Source organism: Mustela nigripes, chromosome 3 (genome assembly GCF_022355385.1).
Source record: "Mustela nigripes isolate SB6536 chromosome 3, MUSNIG.SB6536, whole genome shotgun sequence".
Taxonomy (NCBI): Eukaryota; Metazoa; Chordata; class Mammalia; order Carnivora; family Mustelidae; genus Mustela; species Mustela nigripes.
The window spans coordinates 17,097,516-17,119,871 of record NC_081559.1 but is presented as its reverse complement, the minus strand read 5'-3'; the positions used below and the strand labels follow the sequence as shown (position 1 = coordinate 17,119,871).

Below are 22,356 nucleotides of genomic sequence, written 5' to 3'. Positions count from 1 at the left end.
TTTGTATAGAAATTTTATTGTAGGGTGCCTGGGTGGCTCAGTGGGTTAAGCCGCTGCCTTCGGCTCAGGTCATGATCTCAGGGTCCTGGGATCGAGTCCCACATCGGGCTCTCTGCTCAGCGGGGAGCCTGCTTCCTCCTCTCTCTCTCTCTGCCTGCCTCTCAGTGTACTTGTAATTTCTCTCTGTCAAATAAATAAATAAAATCTTTAAAAAAAAAAAAAGAAATTTTATTGTAAAAGGGAGATCTAATCATACAAAAGGGAAACTCATAGTAGGTGTTTTCACATTAAAAACATCAAAATGTTTTAGTCATTCTCCTTTTGTTTTGTTGAGATTATTCGGATAATAAAAATCTGTCTAACATCAGGCATTTTTATCTTAATCATTTGGGGGAGGGGGTATTGAGATTCTGACTTCGAGTTTATGTTACCGTTTAAGAGAAAGATTGGCGAGTTGGAACATACCAGCAATTTTACAAAATGAAACCTGTAGTTCCCTTCAAAGTCTAGGATAAAGAAAAAGCGAGGGACTGTATTGTACCCGAGGCTTGGTGAATGGCTGAGCAGATTCTTGAAGTGTTCCACAAAAATAATCTATTCAATATAGAGAAATGCCTTCTATTTAAATCTAGACCAAGAGAATTGGGGTAGGCTGCCAAAATAGTATGGCTTCATTTATTTGAAATAGTCTGTCCGGTTTAGAGACATAAGTTACTGGCTCCCTTCCCCACTCTTGTGATTCTGACACATCTGGCAGAACCCTTAATTAAAATGCCTTTGATGGCAGTACCTGGTTCTCTATTTGTATGTACTATTTATATGAAAGTTAGAGTAGAAATTTTATTTAGATTTTCTTTGGATTCATACGTACTTTTGGTTCTGAATAACCTTCTGATTAGTGTAAATCTTCAGATACAGGGGTGCCTGGGTGGCTCAGTGGGTTAAGCTTCTACCTTTGGCTCAGGTCATGATCTCAGGGTCCTGGGATCGAGCCCCACATCGGGCTCTCTGCTCAGCAGGGAGCCTGCTTCCCCCTCTCTCTCTGCCTGCCTCTCTGCCTACTTGTGGTCTCTGTCTGTCAAATAAATGAATAAAATCTTTAAAAAATCATCCTTAGATATAGAAACAGTTCAAAAGGTATTTTATGCGTGATGCCTGACGTATGATTCAGCATATCATGTAGATTTCCTTGTCTACCCTCAGATAGGTGTAAAGTCCTACCAGTTTGTGATGCTTCAGAGAGTCAGATATCACAGGACAATTTTGTACTTCTAAACTTGAATATTATATATTTCTAATTTTTAATGTTTGTAATAAACTATGGAAAGATCCACAAACTATTCAAACGAATACTCATTATAGAGGGAGTGGGAACTGGAAAATTGGGACAAGGGTAGCTAGAAAGACTTTTTAAAACATTTTATTTCTTTTATAAAAATCTCTTTGTTTTTGTTTTTTTAAGATTTTATTTATTTATTTGTGTGTGTGTGAGAGAGAGAGCATGAGCAGAGAGAGTGGCAGGCAGAGGGAGAAGCAGGCTCCCAGCCCAGGACGGAGTCGGACTGGGGACTTGATCCCAGGATCCTGGGATCATGACCTGAGCGGAAGGCAGATGCTTAACCCACTGAGCCACCCAGGCGCCGAAAGTAGGCAACTCTTTGTTGCCTAGCTTTTTATTCTTTGGTTTTTCTGGGACCATGTAAATACATTGCCTACTCATGAATTTAAAAGTAAGAGTCAAATATTTAAATTTTGAGTGTATGGAGGGGAGGTAACATTTAATGAAAGATGGAATTGCACATATTTTAAGAAGTTTAAAACATATATCCAAAATGAGTTCATTTTGGAAGATGAGAGCAAATCAACCATTTCTCCACGGCATTACACCTTTCTTCTCTATTAGGTCAAGTTTCTTGCACATTTACTATTTAGCAGCTTCACATGACCAGACTCTAATGAGGATAATAATACCAAGAACTAACAACCATTAACTATTTACTAGGTATGAAACTATCCTATATGATAAGTATTTCATATCATATAGGATAAGTATTTTAGATGTGTTGTATCTTTTGGTGCTTACCTGTCCCCCAAAGGTACTCTTATCTCCACTTTATAGGTGGGGAAGTTGAGGCTTAAGTGAGGTTAAGTAACTTGCCCAAGGTCACACAGCTGGGAAGAGGTAGAGCTGAGATTCCGAATTAGGTCTGATAATCCAGTCTCCTTTTCTTTATCCCTTTTTGTCTCCTTACTGGCCCTTTCTGACGTCAAAGGAACCAAAATACCACTTTAAAAAGAAAAAATAGGCGTCGTTGAGATTGATGATAATATATAATTACTGGTTTTGTCAGCAGATTGGAGAAATACTGGAACTGGTCATTGTACCTCATAGTCACCTTTTTATTGAATGAACGTAGGAAGGTAAAATGTTGGTGTTACAGCCTGCCAGTCTAGTGTTGTAAAGTCGCCCTGGATTCTCCCAGCATTCTTTTAAAAATGAATTTTGTCTCTTTGCTTTCTCAGCATGAGCCGGACCAAGTTGAGGGCAATAGAGCCAGCCGCGTGCAGTGGAACCGTGAAGGGTGAACGATGCCCTAACAAAGCCCTTCCATTCACCAGACACTGTTTCCAGCGTATCCTTAACTGAATGGGGTGTGCACTGAAAAGTATTAACTCATTCAGGGCTAGTATTTTCATTCTTAAGCCGAGTGGATGACTTTTGAAATCTTAACTATTTTTAGTGTTTAAAATTTTTGTGTAACTGCATTTTCATGAAGTCTCCCGATTAATTTTTTTCCACTTCTGTTGTGATTCTTTTTCAAGAATTATATCAGAATCTGAAAAATTGATAGCAAGTAGCAGGTTCTTCCGGTTGCGCTCACTCAGTTGCAGGAAATCTTGTGCTTGCCGTGGTTCTGCATAGCTTCTAGGAGGCAACTACAACACCCGTTCATGGAGAAGGCAAATTGTATTATTCAAAATCTGATTTTAGTCTTCCCAGAAAGTTACATAGTTTTATGGTGTCCCTTTTGCCCTGGGAAGAATTTGCTCTTTGTATTGAACATAATGCTGATTTGAAATGGAAGAAAGATAAACATCACTGACTAGGAAAGAAGATACATTAAGACAGAATATACTCGAGGAAAACCTGCGGTAAAGGGCTTCAGGCTGGTTTTGAAATCTTATTACTCTCACTTTTATTAAACATTTAAAATTGAGTAGCATTTAAAAAATTTATACAGTGGCAATTACTTGCTCTTCTTTATTATCTTTGACTTTTTGCCCTCCTTTCTGTTCCTGGCATTAAATTTTCACAACTTTTTCAGCAGCACTTTCTATGCACTCAAGGCTTTATAAATAGCCTTAACTATTAAAGTATAAAGGAAAAACAAAGGTGGTCCCTTGATAGGTAGGAAATATGTCTTGAGGAAATGCAGCTAGGGGCGAAACGTTTGGATGTTTAAAAATGTTGATCAAGTAAAGCTGATGTTCCAGTTTTAATGATAAAGTTTTGATCTAAAAGTAACTTTCCGTAAGTTGTGAGTTTGAGTTTGATGTTGGAAATGGGAAATGAAAAATCAAATTTGGATAGATGAGCTTTTATAACTATGTCTTAAAATTTTTATTCTTCTTGATGAGGATTATATATGAAAGTTTTCCTTAAAAGAAAGTGGTATTTTCTAACCATTGTAGTGGACTTTCTAGGAGTTGTGTGTTAAGAATGAAATGACCCTGCTTTTTCCGAATAACAAAAATCAGAATGCCTATAAAGGAGATTCGTATTAGGAGACTTTTAGCAAAGTAGACTCATTTTAGAAATCTCTTCTGATAAATTCAACAATGATCATTTCTCACATCAGTAGTTGGCTTGGTTCTTCAGCTTTTATAGATAAGAAAATGTATTACTTAGGAAACACAAATAAGGGAAGAAGAAGGTTTTTTTTTTCCCTTAAAGACTAATTTATTTATTTTGAGAGAGAGCATGTGCAGGCCTGCAGTGAGGGAGAGGCTCTCTAGCCCACTCCCTGCTGAGCACCGAGTCTGCTCCCGTCACCCTGAGACCACAGCCTGAGCGAAAACCAAGAGTTGGGCGCTTAACCAACTACACCACCCAGGCGCCCCAGAAGCAGGTTTTATATAAAAATTGAAAACTTAAATAATTTGAGTTTCAGTGCGTTATATTCCTAACTTTGAAAACCACAGATATCCTCTTGAACCGCTCTCAGCAGCTTTTCTCAAGTTGCACAGCCAAGTTCGCAGACGGACAGCAGTGCTCTGTGCCCGTGTTCGACATTACACACCAGACCCCGCTGTGTGAAGAACATGCCAAAAAAATGGTGAGTTCAGATTTGATTTTCTGCAGCAAAGACTTTCAAACTTGTGACAGCAATCCACAGTAAAAAGTATTGTTTGCATTAGTTAAAAACTGTGTGCGTATGTAAATATATATGTTAATACAGAAATATGTATATGAAATATTAATATATATATATATGCTGGTCCTAATCAATTGGATTAATTTCATAGCCTCATTTAAAAGAAAACTTTTCCAGAAGGTATTTAGTCGTTACTTATATATGGTTATTTTGTTTACTATTAATTCCTATTCCATACCTCCCTCCCCCTCAAGGTACATTTTCTTACACTTAACAGATTAACAGATTTTTTTCAAGTTTCCTTTGCCCCATTTCTCTAGATTTTTGCTTTTTTATATATACAATTCGGTGAATGTCATAGATACTTGATGGAATTTCAGCCAGAAGCCAATTTCTTTTGTAATTAAGTACAGTTTTTTTGTTTTTACCCAGATGCTTGCTGAGTGCCACTATTTGCTAGGTAGTATGCAAGGTATAATGCAGTAAAAAGCTGAGTAAGACCATTCTTTCTCTCTGTAAGCATTTTGCACTTTCAGGGGTTCATCAGGGTAGCCGAATGGCCCCCGGACCAGGATGTAACAGTACAAGGCTGTGCTCCTGGTGTTGCCACCAGCTAAATGTGTATCAGGGACTGTTTTAAGTTAAAAGTCACAACTGAGTATAGCAAACGTTTGTAGCCCATCAGTCCCACAGTGAGAGGCTCACAGTGGATGGTGTACAAATCTCTTGGCTCTGCTCTCAGACAGTCTTGGATCCAAACTCATTGTGCCAGCTTGGCTGCCACCATTCTAGCCTTAGTTGTCCTCACCTTTGCCCGGATGACACTGGTCTCCCTTCCTCTTGCTGTGGCCCTCCCCACCCCGCAGCATTTGAGTTCATACGCAGTAAAACTCACTTTTTTTGGTCCGCAGTTCTCTGAGTTGGGCAACACACACAGTCCTGTAACCATCGCCATAATCCAGATGCACCATTAACCGCCTACATTCTCTTGGGCTGCACCCACCCCTGCAGTCTGCCCCTTCCTCTGTCTCCGCTGATGTCTTCCTGCCCGTATAATTTTTACATATTCCAGAATGTCGTATAATTGGAATCCTCCAGTATGTGGCCATGAGAGCAGGCCTTTGAGAATGTGCACGTGATCGTTTTAGTTTCCCGGTCAGAACCTTCCGGTGGCTTTCCATCACATCCAGAGTCAAATCCAGGTTTCTCACCTGGCCTGTGAGACTTGCTGATCTGGTCTTTGCAGCTGCACCTTGTACCCCCTTCACCTCTGGAGTTCCAGCCGCATCAGCCTATTATATGATTTTTCAGTTAGTTTGTCTGTTGCCAGTATCCCTCTATTAAAATGTAAATTTTACAAAGGCAGGAACATTTTTTGTTCATTGCTTTATCCCTGGTGTTTAGAACAAAGATGCCCAGGAAGTCACTGTTGAGTAACAGACACGTGGCTGGGAAGGGTTCAAATGAAGAATTAGGTTCAACCAGTAGACAGAACAGCCATTGGTAGAAGCAGCTCAAGCTACAGGAAGTCCAGGCTGACACACAGAACATGGTAAAAGGAGGCCGTGAACAAGTTGGGAGTGAATAGTGTAGGCAATGAACAGAAGGCATGAGGAAAGCCTCCAGGGCCTGGGGGTGCCAGCACCCTAGAGGAGCTATGTGGGGGACTACCAGGAGACGGCAGGGCCTCAGTCAGGGGCAGTTCTCTCTGGAGTACCTAGCACATGTTGGGCTACAAGGCATAAACTTAGGAGAATAAGACACACATCTAGAACCAGAACTAGGTGGTATCGAGTGTCTTTTTTTTTTTTTTTTTTTTTTTTTAAAGATTTTTTTTATTTATTTGACAGAGATCACAAGCAGGCAGAGAGGCAGGCAGAGAGAGAGGAGGAAGCAGGCTCCCTGCTGAGCAGAGAGCCCGACGCGGGGCTCGATCCCAGGACTCTGAGATCATGACCTGAGCCGAAGGCAGCGGCTCAACCCACTGAGCCACCCAGGCGCCACCGTGGTATCGAGTGTCTTACAAGTAGGACATGTAGCTCTTGGGCTAGACAGACTTTCTCCTACCTAACACTGGTCCTAGAGGGAGAGCCTGGGATGGGTGCCCAGCATCCTGGTGGGTACCAGTGGTTGCTCAGATACTGTTTGTTGAATTAAATACTGGATCTAGTCAAAGTAGACCTCAAATATTGAGCCAAAGAACTATAGATGCTAGAAAACAGCCTTTCTTTTTTGTTTGTTTTCTAAATTTGTACATTTGTGACTGGAGTCTGTATTTGTGTTTCGATCCAAATATTTGGCTAGTGTTCACCTTCTTTTGGATTTCCTGAATTGATACTTTAATTTTATTCTTTCTTGTCTTAAATTTGTTTAAGTCTTAATAACTAGTTTTAGTTATTAGTTTTCAAATACTGTTGTCTGTACTCTTTATGTATTTTGTTATGAGTTATTAATGAATTCATTAAACGAAAGGTGGCATCCATTGTAAAAGCCACGATTGTTTTATATACCACCAAGAGATTTTAAAAATGGGGCATGGTGCATTTCTTTTTTTTTCTTTTTTTTTTTTTAAAGATTTTATTTATTTATTTGACAGAGAGAGATCACAAGTAGGCAGAGAGGCAGGCAGAGAGAGAGAGAGGAGGAAGCAGGCTCCCCGCTGAGCAGAGAGCCCGATGCGGGACTCGATCCCAGGACCCTGAGCTGAAGGCAGTGGCTTAACCCACTGAGCCACCCAGGCACCCGCATGGTGCATTTCTTACCACTTAAAATTTTTGCTTTATATTTATCAAAATAGCTTCTTTAGACTTAATCAGGCATAGGTTTTTATCTTTTCTAATTTTTATCTTTTCTAATGCTGCTGGTCTAACGTTTCTGCTGTATTACTTGACTGGGAAAGGCAGTGTTTTTTACGTACATCAACTGGAACACAGTTTGGTCTACTTTGTGGTTATATTCCTTTATCATTTGGTTGTTGCTTTGAAAAAGAAAGAAAAAGGAATTGTGATCAGATCTTCAATAATGAGTATTTGCTTCAGTATGACAGTTGTATGTCCTGTTTCTTTTTGTGTTTTCCGCACACTTGGTTTTTCTTCTTCATATAAAAGCAACAATGTACATACCTAGACTCTAACCGCCATAGTACCAAGAACTGTTACCCTCTTTGCACGCATGTAGGGAGTGCCAGCTATCATGACCATCACTGGGTCAACAGCAATTGTAAGATGCCATTATTGTGAGATGCACCTGAGTTGCAGACACACTCCAGTGTGTGTCTTGGAACTAGTGAAATGCAGTCATCAGATGGAAGGGTGGCTGCTGAAGAAAGCTGGTTATATTGTCAATTTCTGGTTCTTCCTGGCTGGTTCTTCCTCTCTCCACCCACTCAGTTGGAACAGTTCTATAACGCTGCGGTCCCACGGCCTTCTCTCTTCACCTTGTCTCCCTGGCCCAGGTCAGTGACTGGAAGGACTTCTACCATGTCGTGATTTCTGAGACTACATCTCCACCCCGTTCTTTATCCCTTACGCTGATTTTTCCTATCTCCTGGGACATGTTCATACCTCAAATTGTGAGCCAAAGTGAATTCCTTAACTTTTCTTCGGAATCCTTACTCTGCTGTGTGCTCTGACCCCACTAGTGATCTCATCTAACAGTCAACCCTAGAAACCCTAGAGTCTTCTTCAGGTGCTCTCTTCCTTTCATCCGCACCACAGCCAAGGAGCTGTCAAATCTTAAGAATTCTGTCCCTACAGGGCTTTGTTTTTCCAATCGCACTCACATCGCCTTAGTCGTTTATCTTGTATTGACCGCTGAAGTAGGCTTCTGATTGGAAATAATGCCTCCCTCCACTTGCCTTGTCTGTCTGTCCCTTTATATTGCTACGAGCCTAGTTACTCCTTTCAGAACATTTGTCAGGTTGTGTTAATCCTTTCATCAACAGTCATTTCCCATTGCCTAGAAGATGAAGTTGAAAATCCTTAACGGCATTCAGAGTCATAAATGATCCGGTGCTCAATTTCACAGCTTAGACTTCCACAGTCCGTCCCCCATATGCCACACCCCAAACACAAGTCATACGTGGTTATTTGCTCTTCTTTTTTCTTGATTGTGCCATTTCTTTTTAATCATGCAACTGAAAATAATAGATGCTCCTTTTGTATACCCATAGAAGGTCATTATTACCTTGTTTTCTCTGTACTATATTTATGTATACTTGCATTCCTATTTTTCCTATGGAAGAGTAAGTTCTTTGAGAGTGCATTAGGTTTCATTCATTATGTTTTTACTCTCCAACACCGATCCCAATGTCTTCTTTTTTCCTGTGTCTCTTCTACCCACCTGCACCTCCCCCTCGGCCTGCCACAGTCTCACGGTGTCTGGGTATGAGTATGGGATGAACTGTACGTGTATATTGAATTGATTTGAATTAAATTAAAACATGAATTCTTTATTCGTTCCTTTATTGCTGTGCATAGCTGTAGGCATGCAGGATGCTTTAGGCATTCCAAAGAATGTTACGTGATGCATTTTTTCCAGGTAGCTGTTAGGTTTTTCCCAAACCGTCTCAGTTTAAAAATACCCATTTATTCATTCCGAAGGATAATTTCTTGAGAGGAGATAGCTCCCGTAAAGTTCAGCACCAGCAGCAGAGGAAACCCAGGAAAAAAACCAAGCCTCCTGCACTTACCAAAAAACACAAGAAGAAGAGAAGGCGTGGACCTCGTCGACCCCAAAAACCCATCCCCCCTGCAGTACCCCAAGGGAACCTCAGCATGCCCACCAGCGTCTCACTGCCAGTGGAGGCTGTTCAGATCCGGTCAGTGGCGGCGCGGAAGCTCCCGTTTCCTTCTTGTGTTGGGTGGTTCTCAGAACGTGTAATTTCACGTTCTTCTCTAGTGTTGTGCGTGGGCTCCAGAAGGCATCTGATAGATCAGCCTAGGCTTTGTAGTTTCCAGTATAATTTTTACCGAACGTTTGAGTGAGAGATGTGAAGGAAAACATTTTGTTACAACGCAGAAAGCAGATGCTGAAATGGAGCATTTAATTGTCCGCTAAGATTTTCCTGCTTTAACAGAAGTTCCATGTACGTTTCAACAGAAATACTCCATCAGAATCCTGATGAACTACTAGTTTCAGCAAGGCTTAGCATTTGCACCTGAAGAATGAGGCTTCTGTTTCAGCTCAGCATCTCCACTTTGTTTATGTTGTTTCTAAAAATTATTATTTCGACTAGATTTGAAATTTACCAGAAATCAGTGCCAAAATTATAATTCATTCTACTAATTTGAAGTTGAACTATTATCTCGAAATTTCTCTCAATACCTGGTTAAAAGCTGCAGAAATGCTGACTGTGGATGGCGAGGTCTTCCTTTTGCTTTCACATGTCCTTCTCTGAAAGTTAGAAGTTTGGGTTAGGATTTCCCATCTTTGTGTTTGACGAACTTGTCTTGGGGACCCGGGTGCGAAGGGGCAAGGAGAGTGGTGGGGCCAACCATGTCCTCTTCCCCAGGAGCCCGTCCACGCCAGAGCTGAGTGCTGATGAGTTGCCGGATGACATTGCCAATGAGATCACTGACATTCCACATGACTTGGAATTGAACCAGGAGGACTTTTCAGACGTCCTGCCACGGCTACCTGATGACTTACAAGATTTTGATTTTTTTGAAGGTATGCTCAACATTTTGATTCAAGACCGTTTTTGTTTGATTTTGTTTTGTTTTTTAATGAGCTTTTTAAAAGGGAAATAGTGTTTCTGAGATGTGTTTGAAGTACCCCTCCTCACAGAAAATTCAGCGCTGCTAAAGCTCTTTGCCTTGTACAGGTTAGAGCTGTGTGGTGTGTCTCACCCTGCTATATAGGCTTCATAGATTGATCATTTGATTGCTAGGTTTTTAACTTTGTTGCTTTACAATGAGTCATTTTACTTTTTTTTTTTTTTCAACAAAAACATACTACCTTTTTTTTTTTTTTTTAAGATTTTATTTATTTGTCAGAGCTAGAGAAACCGAGAATGCGCATATGCACAACGAGGGGAAGCAGCGGGCAGAGGGAGAAGCAGGCTTCTCGCTGAGCAGGGAGTCAGTCCCACATGGGACCTCGATCCCAGGACCCTGCAATCTGAGCCAAAGGCAGATGTTGAACCGACTGAGCCACCCAGGCCTCCCAACAAAAACATTTTAAACTTGAATTTATTGAAGCCTTTTGGAACTTGTCCCAATCGTAATACCCGTATGTCAGTTGAAGTGCATTTTTCCAAAACAAAAGTTTGCTTAATCTCACCAGGTCTCTGGTGCTTTCAGGGGAAACCTTTTATATTCTTAGAGTGTTTCTTCCCCATTAAAAAAAAACCAAACTGGATATTTTTGTGGTGATTAGTCAAGTTCCCAACTGTATAGTTTTTTTTTTTGTTAGGTTTTGTTTTTAAAGATTTATTTATTTGACAGAGAGAGACCGCGAGAGAGGGAACACAAGCAGGGGGAGCAGGAGAGGGAGAAGCAGGCTTCCCACCAAGCAAGAAGCCCTACTTCAGGCTCGATCCCAGGACCCTGGGGTCATGACCTGAGCGGAAGGCAGATGTTTAACGACTGAGCCACCCAGGCACCCCTAGATTTTTTATATTGGAAGTGAAATCAGCAGCAGACCATGGGCTTCCCTTCTCTGGAAGTGAGTTAGAAGGAGAGGAACAGGATTAGCAGGCCACAAAAAGCATTTGAAAAGATAGTGTGTGAGTGGACGGAAATGCGGGCTGCTCACGCGCAGGCATGAGTTGGTGTCCAGTCGCCCACAGCGCCCTCCTGCTGGAGCAACGAGTTCAAGAGCAGAAGAACCAAGGGGGACACCTACACAGCCTTTTTTCTCCAGTCTGAATGGATATGTTTCCTATTTTAATGATTTTAACTTTACGTAAAAACACAGGTGTAGTCAGACGGGTCACCGTGCATTTTAAGTTGGTACTGCTTGGAATCCTTAGGAATTTAATGCTTTGATGAGCTGGGTGTAGAGGGTGCTGTGGATAAATGGAAGATGTGACGCACGTTCCAATCCAGTCCTTGGAAGCTTCTCTGTTCCACAGGGACCCTCTTTAATAGAATACTGGTTTGGTTTCAGTGATTTATGTGTTTATCAGAGAGCACTCACGTGTGCAGGGGGAGGAACACAGGGAGAGACAATCTCAGGCTCCCTGCTGAGCATGAAGCCCAATGTGGGGCTTGATCCCACGACCCTGAGATCATGACCTGAACTGAAATCAAGAGTCGGATGCTTAACCAACTGAGCCATGCAGGTGGCCATTTTATTTATTTATTTTAAAAAGATTATATTTATTTATTTATTTGAGAGAGAGCACGCACATGCACATGGGTGAGGGAGAGGGAGAAACATTTCCTTGCTGGGCAGGGAGTCTGATGTGGGGCTGTGTTCTGGGACCCTGGGATCATAACCTAAGCTGAAGGCAGACGCTTAACTGACTGAGCCACCCAGGGGCCCAATTTTAAAAAGATTTTATTTATTTATTTGGCAGAGAGAGAGGTCACAAGTAGGCAGAGAGGCAGACAGAGAGAGGGGGGAAGCAGGTTCCCTGTTGAGCAGAGAGCCCGATGCGGGGCTCAGTCCCCGGACCCTGAGATCGTGACCTGAGCCGAAGGCAGAGGCTTAACCCACTGAGCCATCCAGGTTATACAAGATTTGTTTGTTTATTTGAGAGAGAGAGCGGGCATGCGGTGGGAAGGAGGGGCAGAGGGAGAGAGAGACTTAAGCAGGCTCGGGCACTGAGTATGGAGCCTGATGTGGGGCTCGATCTCATGACCCTGAGATCATGACCTGAGCCGAAATCCAGAGTCAGAGCTCAACTGACTGAGCCGCCCAGGCGCCCCTTTAATACAGAATATTGTTGAAAAATAAATACAGGCATCTACTTTTTGTAATACGGGACCAGCGGAAGCTCTGCTCATTCTTGATGGCTTTTGTTTTCCTCAGGAAAGAATGGAGACCTCCTTCCGACTACCGAAGAGGCCGAGGAACTCGAACGGGCCTTGCAGGCTGTAACTTCTCTTGAGTGCCTGAGTACCATTGGGGTACTTACCCAGTCAGACGGTGTGCCAGTCCAGGAGTTGTCCGATCGAGGAATAGGGGTGTTCTCCACAGGTAGTGGAGCTTCAGGAATTCAGTCCCTGAGCCGAGAAGTGAACACGGACCTAGGGGAGCTATTGAATGGGCGCATAGTACATGATAATTTTTCTAGTCTAGAGCTGGATGAGAACCTGCTCCGTTCTGCTACCTTGTCTAACCCACCTACACCCCTGGCAGGGCAGATCCAGGGGCAGTTCTCTGCCCCAGCCAACGTTGGCCTTACTTCTGCCACTCTGATCAGCCAGAGTGCACTTGGGGAGAGAGCCTTCCCAGGACAGTTTCATGGACTACACGACGGCAGCCATGCCTCCCAGAGGCCACATCCTGCCCAGCTGCTGAGCAAGGCAGATGACCTAATCACCTCACGACAGCAATACAGCAGTGATCATTCACACTCCTCGCCCCATGGAAGCCATTACGACAGCGAGCACGTGCCGTCTCCCTACAGTGACCACATCACCTCTCCCCACACGACGTCTTTCTCTGGTGAGAATATGGCAGCTACCTTTTCGGCAGAGATGCCCATCATGGCGCAGCACTTGCTCCCAGCCCAACTCGAGGTGCCCCTTGGAGGAGTCGTCAACCCCAGAACTCACTGGGGCAGTCTCCCTGTCAACCTCGGAGAGCCCTCTCCATTCAGCAACCTTCTCGGCGCAGATGGCCATCTCCTCTCCACTTCCCTCTCCACGCCACCCACCACTTCGAACTCAGAGACCACACAGCCTGCCTTCGCCACTGTGACCCCCAGCAGCTCCAGCGTGCTCCCGGGGTTACCGCAGACCAGCTTCAGTGGCATGGGGCCTTCTGCTGAACTCATGGCCTCCACCTCCCCCAAGCAGCAGCTCCCTCAGTTCAGCGCAGCCTTCGGCCACCAGCTGAGTTCTCACAGTGGCATCCCTAAGGACCTGCAGCCCAGCCACAGCTCGATAGCCCCTCCTACAGGCTTCACAGTAACAGGTGCCACAGCTACAAGTACCAATAATGCGTCCTCTCCCTTTCCCTCCCCTAACTGAGCGTGTCTGTGTATTTGCAGGCAGGCGGGGAGCCTGGCGTTTTCTATCTCCGTCTCCTGTGTATCATCCCTCTCCCCCTTTTCCTAACGGAGATTTTAAAAATAACAGATGGGGACTACAGGGGGACTCCCTTTTCCGGTTCAGCAAGTCGGCCTGCGGCGGACCTCGCTTCAGTGTTGCCGTGTGCCCCTTCGCACTGGTGCTCATCCCCTCCTGGCAGGTTCACCCTCCCCCGATGGTTTCCTTCGTGGCTCAGCACAGTGACTGGATAGAATTGATTTTTAGCAGCAAGTCCTAGAAGTGGAAGATACCTCAGATTACCAGTGCCCTTTACTATTTCCTAGTATTCAGATCAATGCTTTCCATTCTGTGACCAGGTCTTGACGGAGGTGGTTCTAGAGAGAATGGTCCTATTCACTGAGTTCCCGTGTAAGCGATAGCAGATGGTGCGTGGGGGACGGGTCGGGGCTCTGACCCAGCACCACCTGCTAGACACCACATGAGGCCAGGATTCCATTCCGAATTGTGATCATGTTCGATTAAAAAGAAAAAAAAATTAGTCTTTTGACCGCGTGTGTGTGTGTGTGTGTGTGTGTGTGCGCCCGTGTGTGTCTGTGCAGGGCAGGAAGCAGCTGTCCCGTTGTTGTTGTTGTTGTTGTTTTGTTTTTTTTCCTAAAGAGGATAAGGCTCTGACTTCTCCTTTCCCACATCTCAGAACCCTCATCGGGTCAGTCATTCTTTCCCCCTGAATTAGTGAGGTCTCCCGCGTGTAGAGAGTGGCAAGCTGATGATGCGAATTGCACAACCCCGTTGTGCTCGGTGATCGGGGAACGCAGAAAGCCGAATTCACTTCGGGGCTGTGGGGACATCACAGCGAGCTCACGTGCACCGACCATGCGGTTGCTGAGATTCCAAGGTCTGGTGGGCACTTGGCCTTTTTAGACGCGCATTTGGTTTCTCCGTCCCTCTCTCGCGGAGGACCTTCCCGAGGTGTAATTACAAAAAGACCACATTTTGATGTGAAGAGCAGGACAGGTCAGCTAGGTTCGGAAAGATGGGATCTCTGAACTCCTTGGTGTGTCTTTTCCTTTTGGCTTTTTCATGTTTACAGTAGTGGTTCTTCGGTAAATTTGTAACTTGTCAGCGACACTTGTAGAATCAATGTACCAGTTGTGAAGTGATGTGTAATATCTGAAGGATACACATTTTAAAGTTTCTTTCAAAGCAGAATATGGACTACCCACCCTTTGGTACTTTTAAAATAATTGAAGTACTTAGGTTTGACTTTGGGGAATTTTTTTTTTTTAAAGTACCAGAATTTTAGGGTTCAAAAATCATATTGGTAGTTTAGTAAGTTGGTGACTATGAAATAAATCTGTGAGGTTTCTTTTTACCTGCCTTGTCCCTGGCCCCGGCGCCGGCCCTGGCCCCGTCCCCCAGGGTGGAACTAGATTCGAAAGGCGTCTGTGCTCTGCTTTTGCTGAGAAGCCTCACTGTCCCCTGAGATACCATTGGCTATTTATACCCGAGTCTAGTCTAATTTACATATATATATTTTAAAAGATGAGTAGAGAGAACATATCTATTAATGATGTGATATAATAATTCATTTGTCAGGGAATATTTGATCTTAATTCCTTTTCAATAGGTAAAGATTTGGATGTATTTTCCTACTTCCTATATGTAATCTCTTTATGCCATGCTAATTCTAACCAGTCCCTTCTTTTGAAAGCTTTTCTTTCTCTGCTTTTTAAAGGAATAATGGTGATCGGCAGGCATTATGCAGATACGACGTGCCTGAGATTATGGAGGGGGAAATGTCACATGACTGTATGAAATCATTATATGCCCTATTTTGTATTTATTGACGTTTTCTTTTTGTGGGCCAAAAATACATTTGTAATATATTTAGGTTTTTTTTTTAATCATGATAATTGATTGGAAGATTTATTTTTGAATAGCTTTGCCTTTTTTGCAGATTGAGAAATTTCTAAATTATAAATTATGTCACAAAGCAAAATTATATTTGGTATCACCATAAATTTCTATTCTGAATGGTGAGGACAGATAATTTGAGTATTTCTCACCTGTGAACCTATGTTAGGAAGCTTTTTTATTTTAATGTACTGTAATGGAATGATTACGAGTAGTTCCCTCTGCTCAGAAGTATCAGTTGGTCTTCCTCCACTCTTTCCCTTCCTGTTCTCAGCATCCCTAGATAACCATCCCGTTCCCAGCAGTCCGATCTAGTCTCCGTTGTGTACTAATTCAAGGTTGTAACAGAGCAGCACACCGACTGTCTTAACCTACCAGCCCTTCTCTGACAGCAAAGGGAACGTCTTGGGTAGTCGGTTTGAACTTCTCTGGCTCTTCGTCTCTCGTGGTAGCTGCTTAAAACTCTTCAGTTATCAAAACTGAGTTTGCAGTAAGTTGCACATTTTCTTGTTTGCAATTTTCTGTTTTATGTGCATTGAAAAGCCCTTTCCTGCTTTCTAGTAAGGAGGCATGAAATGATCAGGAATGTTGCCAGTTTCAGCTTCACACCAAAAACTTCGAGTCAGTTCATTTTTGTTTAGATGCCCACAGGGATAGCTGAAGAAGGGGCTCCCGTAGGAAGGACCACTGTAGGTTTGAGGAATTAGCAAAAAAACAAATTTGTCTTCTCATCTTATCTCCTTCAAAACCAGCATCCCTGCTTGCAATTTGCTTTGCTCTCGCGGCTTCTTGTGAGTCCCTTTTCGGAAGAGAGAAGAACATCCTGTGAACCCAGAGATAACCTGTTAACGTTTTTCTTTTAGCTAATGTGGGGCAATTCTAGTCTGTTGTTAGTAGGTTTGCTGTTCATGTGTAGAGAAAGGAATGAAGTGTCTTTCACTCTGGAAATACGAAAATTCGTGTCTTTAAGTAGCACTTACGCCTATCGTAAGGCAGTACTGGAATCGCAAACAAACTTCACAGGAGGTCCTGGTTTGGTGGAAACTAGCTTGTATGCTAGTGTGAAATTCAGGAGAAATAGTGGCAGAGAAGTTCACTCCATATCTGTAGTTCTTTGGGACCATATATAAAGGCCAGTTAGATTGTGTTCATGTGATTTACTTACACCGTTGCTGCGGTTTCATAGATACACTCTGTGCTCGGAGAATCTGAATTCCATTCTAAGGAATGATACTGGCTGTGATCTTAGAGCATTGAAGAAGTGTTTTTCTCTCCTTTACTCTCTCTACATAATGGTTAATATTATTTTAATTAAAGTACTTAAGACATTGATTTTTTTCCTCTGTAAAAATGGCTTAGTAATTTGCACATCTGCGTAGGTTATGTAGCTAGTAAACAATTCACAATAGTAAATAGCATTTACACTTAACCCACCAAATGACAGACTATGCAATGGAAAAATTTTGTAATTATTGTCACATAGCTTATAAGGTGAAGGATTTTTTTTTTCCTCTAGTAACCTACCATGTGAGATAGAACTGCTTTATAAATGACTTCCTGAGCAATTTCATGCTGGCAGGCACTGCATTGTGTCTAGTGTCCCTCCACGAGAAGATGATAATTTAATGAGAAGCAAATAGTAGAGATGGAGATAAAGTTGGAAAATGTGTGTGTGTGTGTGTGTGCGTGTGTGCGTGTGTTTCTTTTCCTTAAAATTGTAGTTACCGTCTCGAGTGGCATCAGGCTAAAGAAAGTGAATACTTTATCCTTGCCAAATAATTATTTATAAGATTTATTTCTTCAATAAGCCCAGTCTCAACTGCAAGCTAAGAATCCTCACTTTCTGTGACTAACACTAAAGCTTTTCCTTATCCGAGCTCACTCGCAGTCCATGATCCCAACCCAGAGGCAAAGACAGTGCTTTGATTTGGACGGAAACGGTGTCTGTGATCCATCCCCATGCCCAGTTTGTAAGCTTTCTTCTTATGTGAAAGAATTTATGTTACTCTTGACCTATACTGTTCAGTTTTGTTTTGGTTTTCTATTTTAAGTAGGCTTCACGCCCAGCGTGGGGCTTGAACTCACAACCCTGAGTTCAAAAGTCACATGCTCTACCGGCTGAACCAGCCACATACCCCGGTACCATTCAGTTTGTATTAGTTGGCCTTAGACTTGGAGCCTGTGTAGGTAACTCCCATCAGAGTTACCTAGGGAGGCAAGGGACATTGCCCTTGCGTCACGGGGGTGGTGATGGCGGTCATGGTAGGCTGCGTCGGCAGTGTTCTTGTGAGCTGGTCGATCGCCTTTTCTCCATGTTCTGTAGGCGGTTGTGGATTGGGATTGCACAAAGATGAGGCTATTCTTAACACTAAACTAATTATTTAATAGGTTTGGAATTCATTTAAAAAATATCTAGGTATCTAGTTTCCAGATTCTTCAGCCTCTTTCTTTTTAGCCTTTTAGCATTCTACTAAATTCTGTTTTTAATCTGGTATATATAGATTAATCTAATGCAGTGGTCTTCTCCACGGTCAGCAGAACTGTGCGGGTGACAGAGGCGATTTCAAAGATCCCTTGGAAGAAAATGTGGTCATACTGAATAGTCTTCATCTGTATCTCTTTCATCACCAACACCTACATCATTCCAAGGATCTATTCCTGATGAGAAATACATTTCTTGGGGGTGAGGTGGGAGGTGGACATATATGTGTGACAGAACATAGTTTTTTTTTTCTTTTTCCCTCCCACAGTACATTGAAAATACGGACTCGTCACTGGCATTCTGTAGAAAGGTGAAAGAATGACATCTTAGTATCTGGAGCCTTGTGAGCTTTCCAGTATCCTATTCTGGAGGGAACCAGAATCCATGCTTAGTAGACTAAAGTAACATTTTAAATGCTATCTTTGATTTGAAATAGATTTGAAAAATCTATTTTATTTTGAAAAAGATGTGAAATAAAATACCAGTGAAGAACCTATTTGAGTATCTGTCTGTTAAGCATTTCCCCCTGACCAATAATAAGTTAGGGAAAAAAACCCTAAAATACAAGTGAGTAATTATGTCTCCTAATAGCCAGTGTCATTAATGCAAAAATCGTGGGGCCGACTTGGAGAGCCTCATTTCTATAGCAAAAAGTCTCCCTTCAGCTCTAATTTCTGTTTGCTTCCCTCTCTCTGCACTGTGATACAGAGCCAAGAAAGGACGGGTGGCATTTCAGAGAGAGCAAATTTGGTATGACTTTCTTTAGTGGAAACCAGTTTCCCATATCTTGGGAATGTTTGACTACTTGAGTGGCGGAATTTGGGGGAATCTGAAATTGAGTCTGAAAAACAATGTTGTAAGAGAAAAGCTTCCTAACTCTTGGTAACCTTTGTCGGGCAGCCCAGCTCCCCATCCCCTTTCCCTCCTGCCTGCGGCCTCAGTGCCCACCCGGGTCCTCATGTCTGTACACACACCCCTGACCTGCCCTGATCCTGGCCTAAGAGTAATAGAAGCTGCCTCTTTCACTTGTTTTGTTTCTGTTTGTTTTTTTGTTTTTGTTTATTTTTGAGCTGGGGACCACTGAAGTAAGCTCTGTGTGCACCCAGAGTTCCCCTTGGAAAGATGTTCACCATTCAGTGCAGCGAAATGCCACACCGTTGCTTTTGCTTGGGGAATAGACTGATTTGCCCTGAACTGACTCCACCCGGTGTCGCTAAGGCCCCGTCGGCTCCTGCAGCAGATGCGTGTGCAAGTGATGGGACGTTGGATGCTTGGGACATGGTCCTCATCTGCTCAGAAGGGTTCAAATCAGTCTCTCTTCACAGTCATTGTTCTTTTCACTGTATAGTGTTGAGTATGTCTCAGGGATTCCTTGTGGAAATTAGGGCAGTTTTTAAAATAAGAAAATAGTTTTAAAAGTAACTAAAGGTGACTCATCATTGAAGAGAGCGCAAGAAAGAGAAAACGTTTGGTTTCATAGCCCACCGTGTCTCGCGTAGGGTTTTTTCCCTTGCTCCTTCAGCCTCTCATCTCCGCTTCAGCAAACAGAATCCTTTCCCATCACGCACAGCTTTAAAAGTTTTATTTAAAAGTTTCCTTCCCCAATGAGCTTTCAGAATACTTATTGTAGATTTTAAGAGAAAAGGTATATTAATTTATACTATTAACATCACCTCATAAATTATAAGTTTTATACTAAAGCTGTATTGAGTGTAATGAATTACGTTGCCTATGTGTTTTAATAGCTGAAAAAATTATATATGAGCTTTTTTTTTTTTTTTTTTTTTTTTTTTTTTTGACAAAACAAACTAGTGAAGCACCTTTTTACACTGGATCTCTGCCGTGTCAAGGTGTATAGCTATCCTTTGCTACCTTGCAGATATATAAAATAAAAGGATATCCTGGGGCCTCAAAATGTAGAACACCTTTAGACCATTTATTACTGCTCATAGAACTGTTGGGAATCGTGTTTCTTTAGTAAATGATCTGTGGTTTACACTTAAGATGGCTAGAAGCTTAGTTACAGGGTATATAGAAATACACAATAGATCAAGCAAAACTCCCCCAACTACTGTAGCTGGATTTTGTAAACTAAGTTTTTCAGACCTCTTTTAGTTCCTATGGATTTATTCTTTAATTTACAGTTTATTCTGTAAGTTGGGAAGTAAAAATAGAGAAAATAATAAATCTAGATGTTCTCAGTGTCTTATTCAGGAACTTTTTCTCCCTCCTCACTAAGGAATTCCCACTGTGACTTAAAAATAGAATTAAATTACTTGTGTGCATGTCTCGTCTGTGTTTTTACACACATGCAAAAATATACATCGGGGGCACGTGTGTGAGAGAGATGAATGTGTGCTTAGGTAAAAATAGAGGAAGGTAACAGAATGTATTGTAGAAATACAATTTATTTAGATGAGGCTATCAGAGTTTTTTTCTCATTGTCTCTGTAGTATAAATGCACCGAATTCTTCATTATGCTATCTTATGTTAAAAGGCTAGCTCTGATATCATGTGCATTTTATTTTAACCTTTTGATTAATTTATATTATGCTATGTTTTTCAAATGACATGAGAAACAGGTTCTAAGACAAGCCTCTCACTTTTGAGCATAAAAATAAGAGAGAGAGAGACGAACCAGACACAAGCTGTGTTTATCTACTGGGGTGATGGGACCAGACCAGTTGAAACAACTTTTTTTTTTAATGTTAATAATAGATTTCTTCGTATTCTGAGTTAGTAAAGCTTAGTGATCATCTTTTCTTGGTGAAGTTAAGAAAATTAAAGGCTTTTTATAAAGAATACCATTTTTTGGGGGGAGTGCTTTTTTGGAAGAGTTGGTGGGATCATTTCACCATGCATATTTCAAAGCTGGGATGATTTCAGTTATTTCCAAATTTTTTTTAAAAAGTTACTCAGTTGTGCTATTACTCATGAAGTTAATGTGCCCCCAACCGCCATATTTTGGTTATAAGAAAAATTATGCTACCCTTGACTTTTACCTAATTCATATGGAATTTTAAAAAAGATACATTCCTGTGTTTTGAGTTTTGTCATTTTGCTATACATTCATTGCTGGAGTAACTGGTGGTCTAATGTAGACAAAACTAGAGTTGTTATTAAATGCTCCAATCACAATTATTTTTAATATGAAAAGATCATGTACTTGGATATATGTCAAAACAACTTCTGAGAATACACCAGAATTTGTAGTTCTTTGAAGCCTCATTCATCTTAAGTATAGCCAAGACCTAGGAAAGCTCTACAGGTCGTTCCTTTTATAGTTGTATTTCTGCATCTCCCAGTTTCATTCATTCTTGCTTTATGAATTAAAAAAAAAAAAATCCTGCATATTTCTTGTACATATGCATGCAAGTGAAAGAAGGGAGTTTGTACTGGTGCCATTTCTCCCTTCAGTTACTGGTTCAATGGGATTTGCTAGAATAAATTCCCCCTGATTGAAGGGTGAAAATAGACCCTTTTGTGTATATCTGTACAGAGATGTGTATATGGGATGTGGTGGCACTTTGCTGAATGTGAACTTGCCTTGTCAATGGAAAGATTGAAAAGTATTACGTTTATTTATACATTTGTATAAATCTATATATACACGTATGTATATGTGTGTGTATAGATAAAGCTATATACATATATTTCCCTAAAAAATGTGTGTGTGTAATAGATTAACAGCCTTTGTTAAGATTATACGTCTATGGAAAACTCGATGATTCTGTAAGCAAGAGGAAGGGACAGTCTGGAGTCCATTATCGGTGCATACCAAGATGGAAGTCCTTTGGATTAATAGTCTTATTTATGGTTATTCTATGTGAATTCCTGCTAGAACTGTTCTTTCTTGCCAGTTCCACTGTCCTTCGTCTTCACTGCCTTCTCAAGCAGTCTCTCATCACACATCATGGTAGTTTTTTCCCCTTTATGATGTCCTCTCTAGCCAGAAGCGTTTGGCTTAAGCATAGTTCATTAACGTCTCGGTCTTGTCTTCTAAAGATCTTTATCTCTGATATTTTCCAGAAGGTGTCACTTTGGGTAATAGTTTGTATAATAATTTTGAGGATTGGGCATTCATCCTTGTCTCAAAAACAAACCAAAAAACCAACATTCAAATAAGACTAATTTGAAAGTTTTACCTGGATAATTTGGGGACATTTCACTCACAATGGAAAAGAACATAACTGATTTTAGTACTGATAAAAGTGTTAGCTTTATTTTCTCATTTATCCTCATCAATTTGTCATCTAAAAATGTGGTTTACTTTGTGTCTTTTTAATCATCCATTTACCATTTTCTTTTTAATGGAAGGCATACAAAGTCACACATAAGCCTCCTGAATTCTAGAAGTAACTCACTTTACTCATGATGACCCTGCTTCAGCCAATTCTTACGTAACGAATTTTGCTATATT

At 41.6% G+C, this 22,356-nt stretch overlaps 1 protein-coding gene across 3 annotated transcripts in view; it reads left to right on the top strand.

Annotated features, from left to right (window-relative positions):
* The window catches only part of INO80D (INO80 complex subunit D), a 67,218-nt gene extending 47,523 nt beyond the window's left edge, over nucleotides 1–19,695 (top strand). For all 3 annotated transcript variants that reach the window (XM_059393300.1, XM_059393301.1, XM_059393298.1), the window contains 5 exons: nucleotides 2,524–2,633; nucleotides 4,204–4,337; nucleotides 8,978–9,195; nucleotides 9,889–10,046; nucleotides 12,354–19,695. In XM_059393300.1, the coding sequence (XP_059249283.1) occupies nucleotides 2,524–2,633; nucleotides 4,204–4,337; nucleotides 8,978–9,195; nucleotides 9,889–10,046; nucleotides 12,354–13,519 (1,786 nt within the window). In that variant the 3' untranslated portion in view covers nucleotides 13,520–19,695. The remainder of the gene's footprint in view (nucleotides 1–2,523; nucleotides 2,634–4,203; nucleotides 4,338–8,977; nucleotides 9,196–9,888; nucleotides 10,047–12,353) is intronic.
* The last annotated feature ends 2,661 nt before the right edge of the window (nucleotides 19,696–22,356 follow it).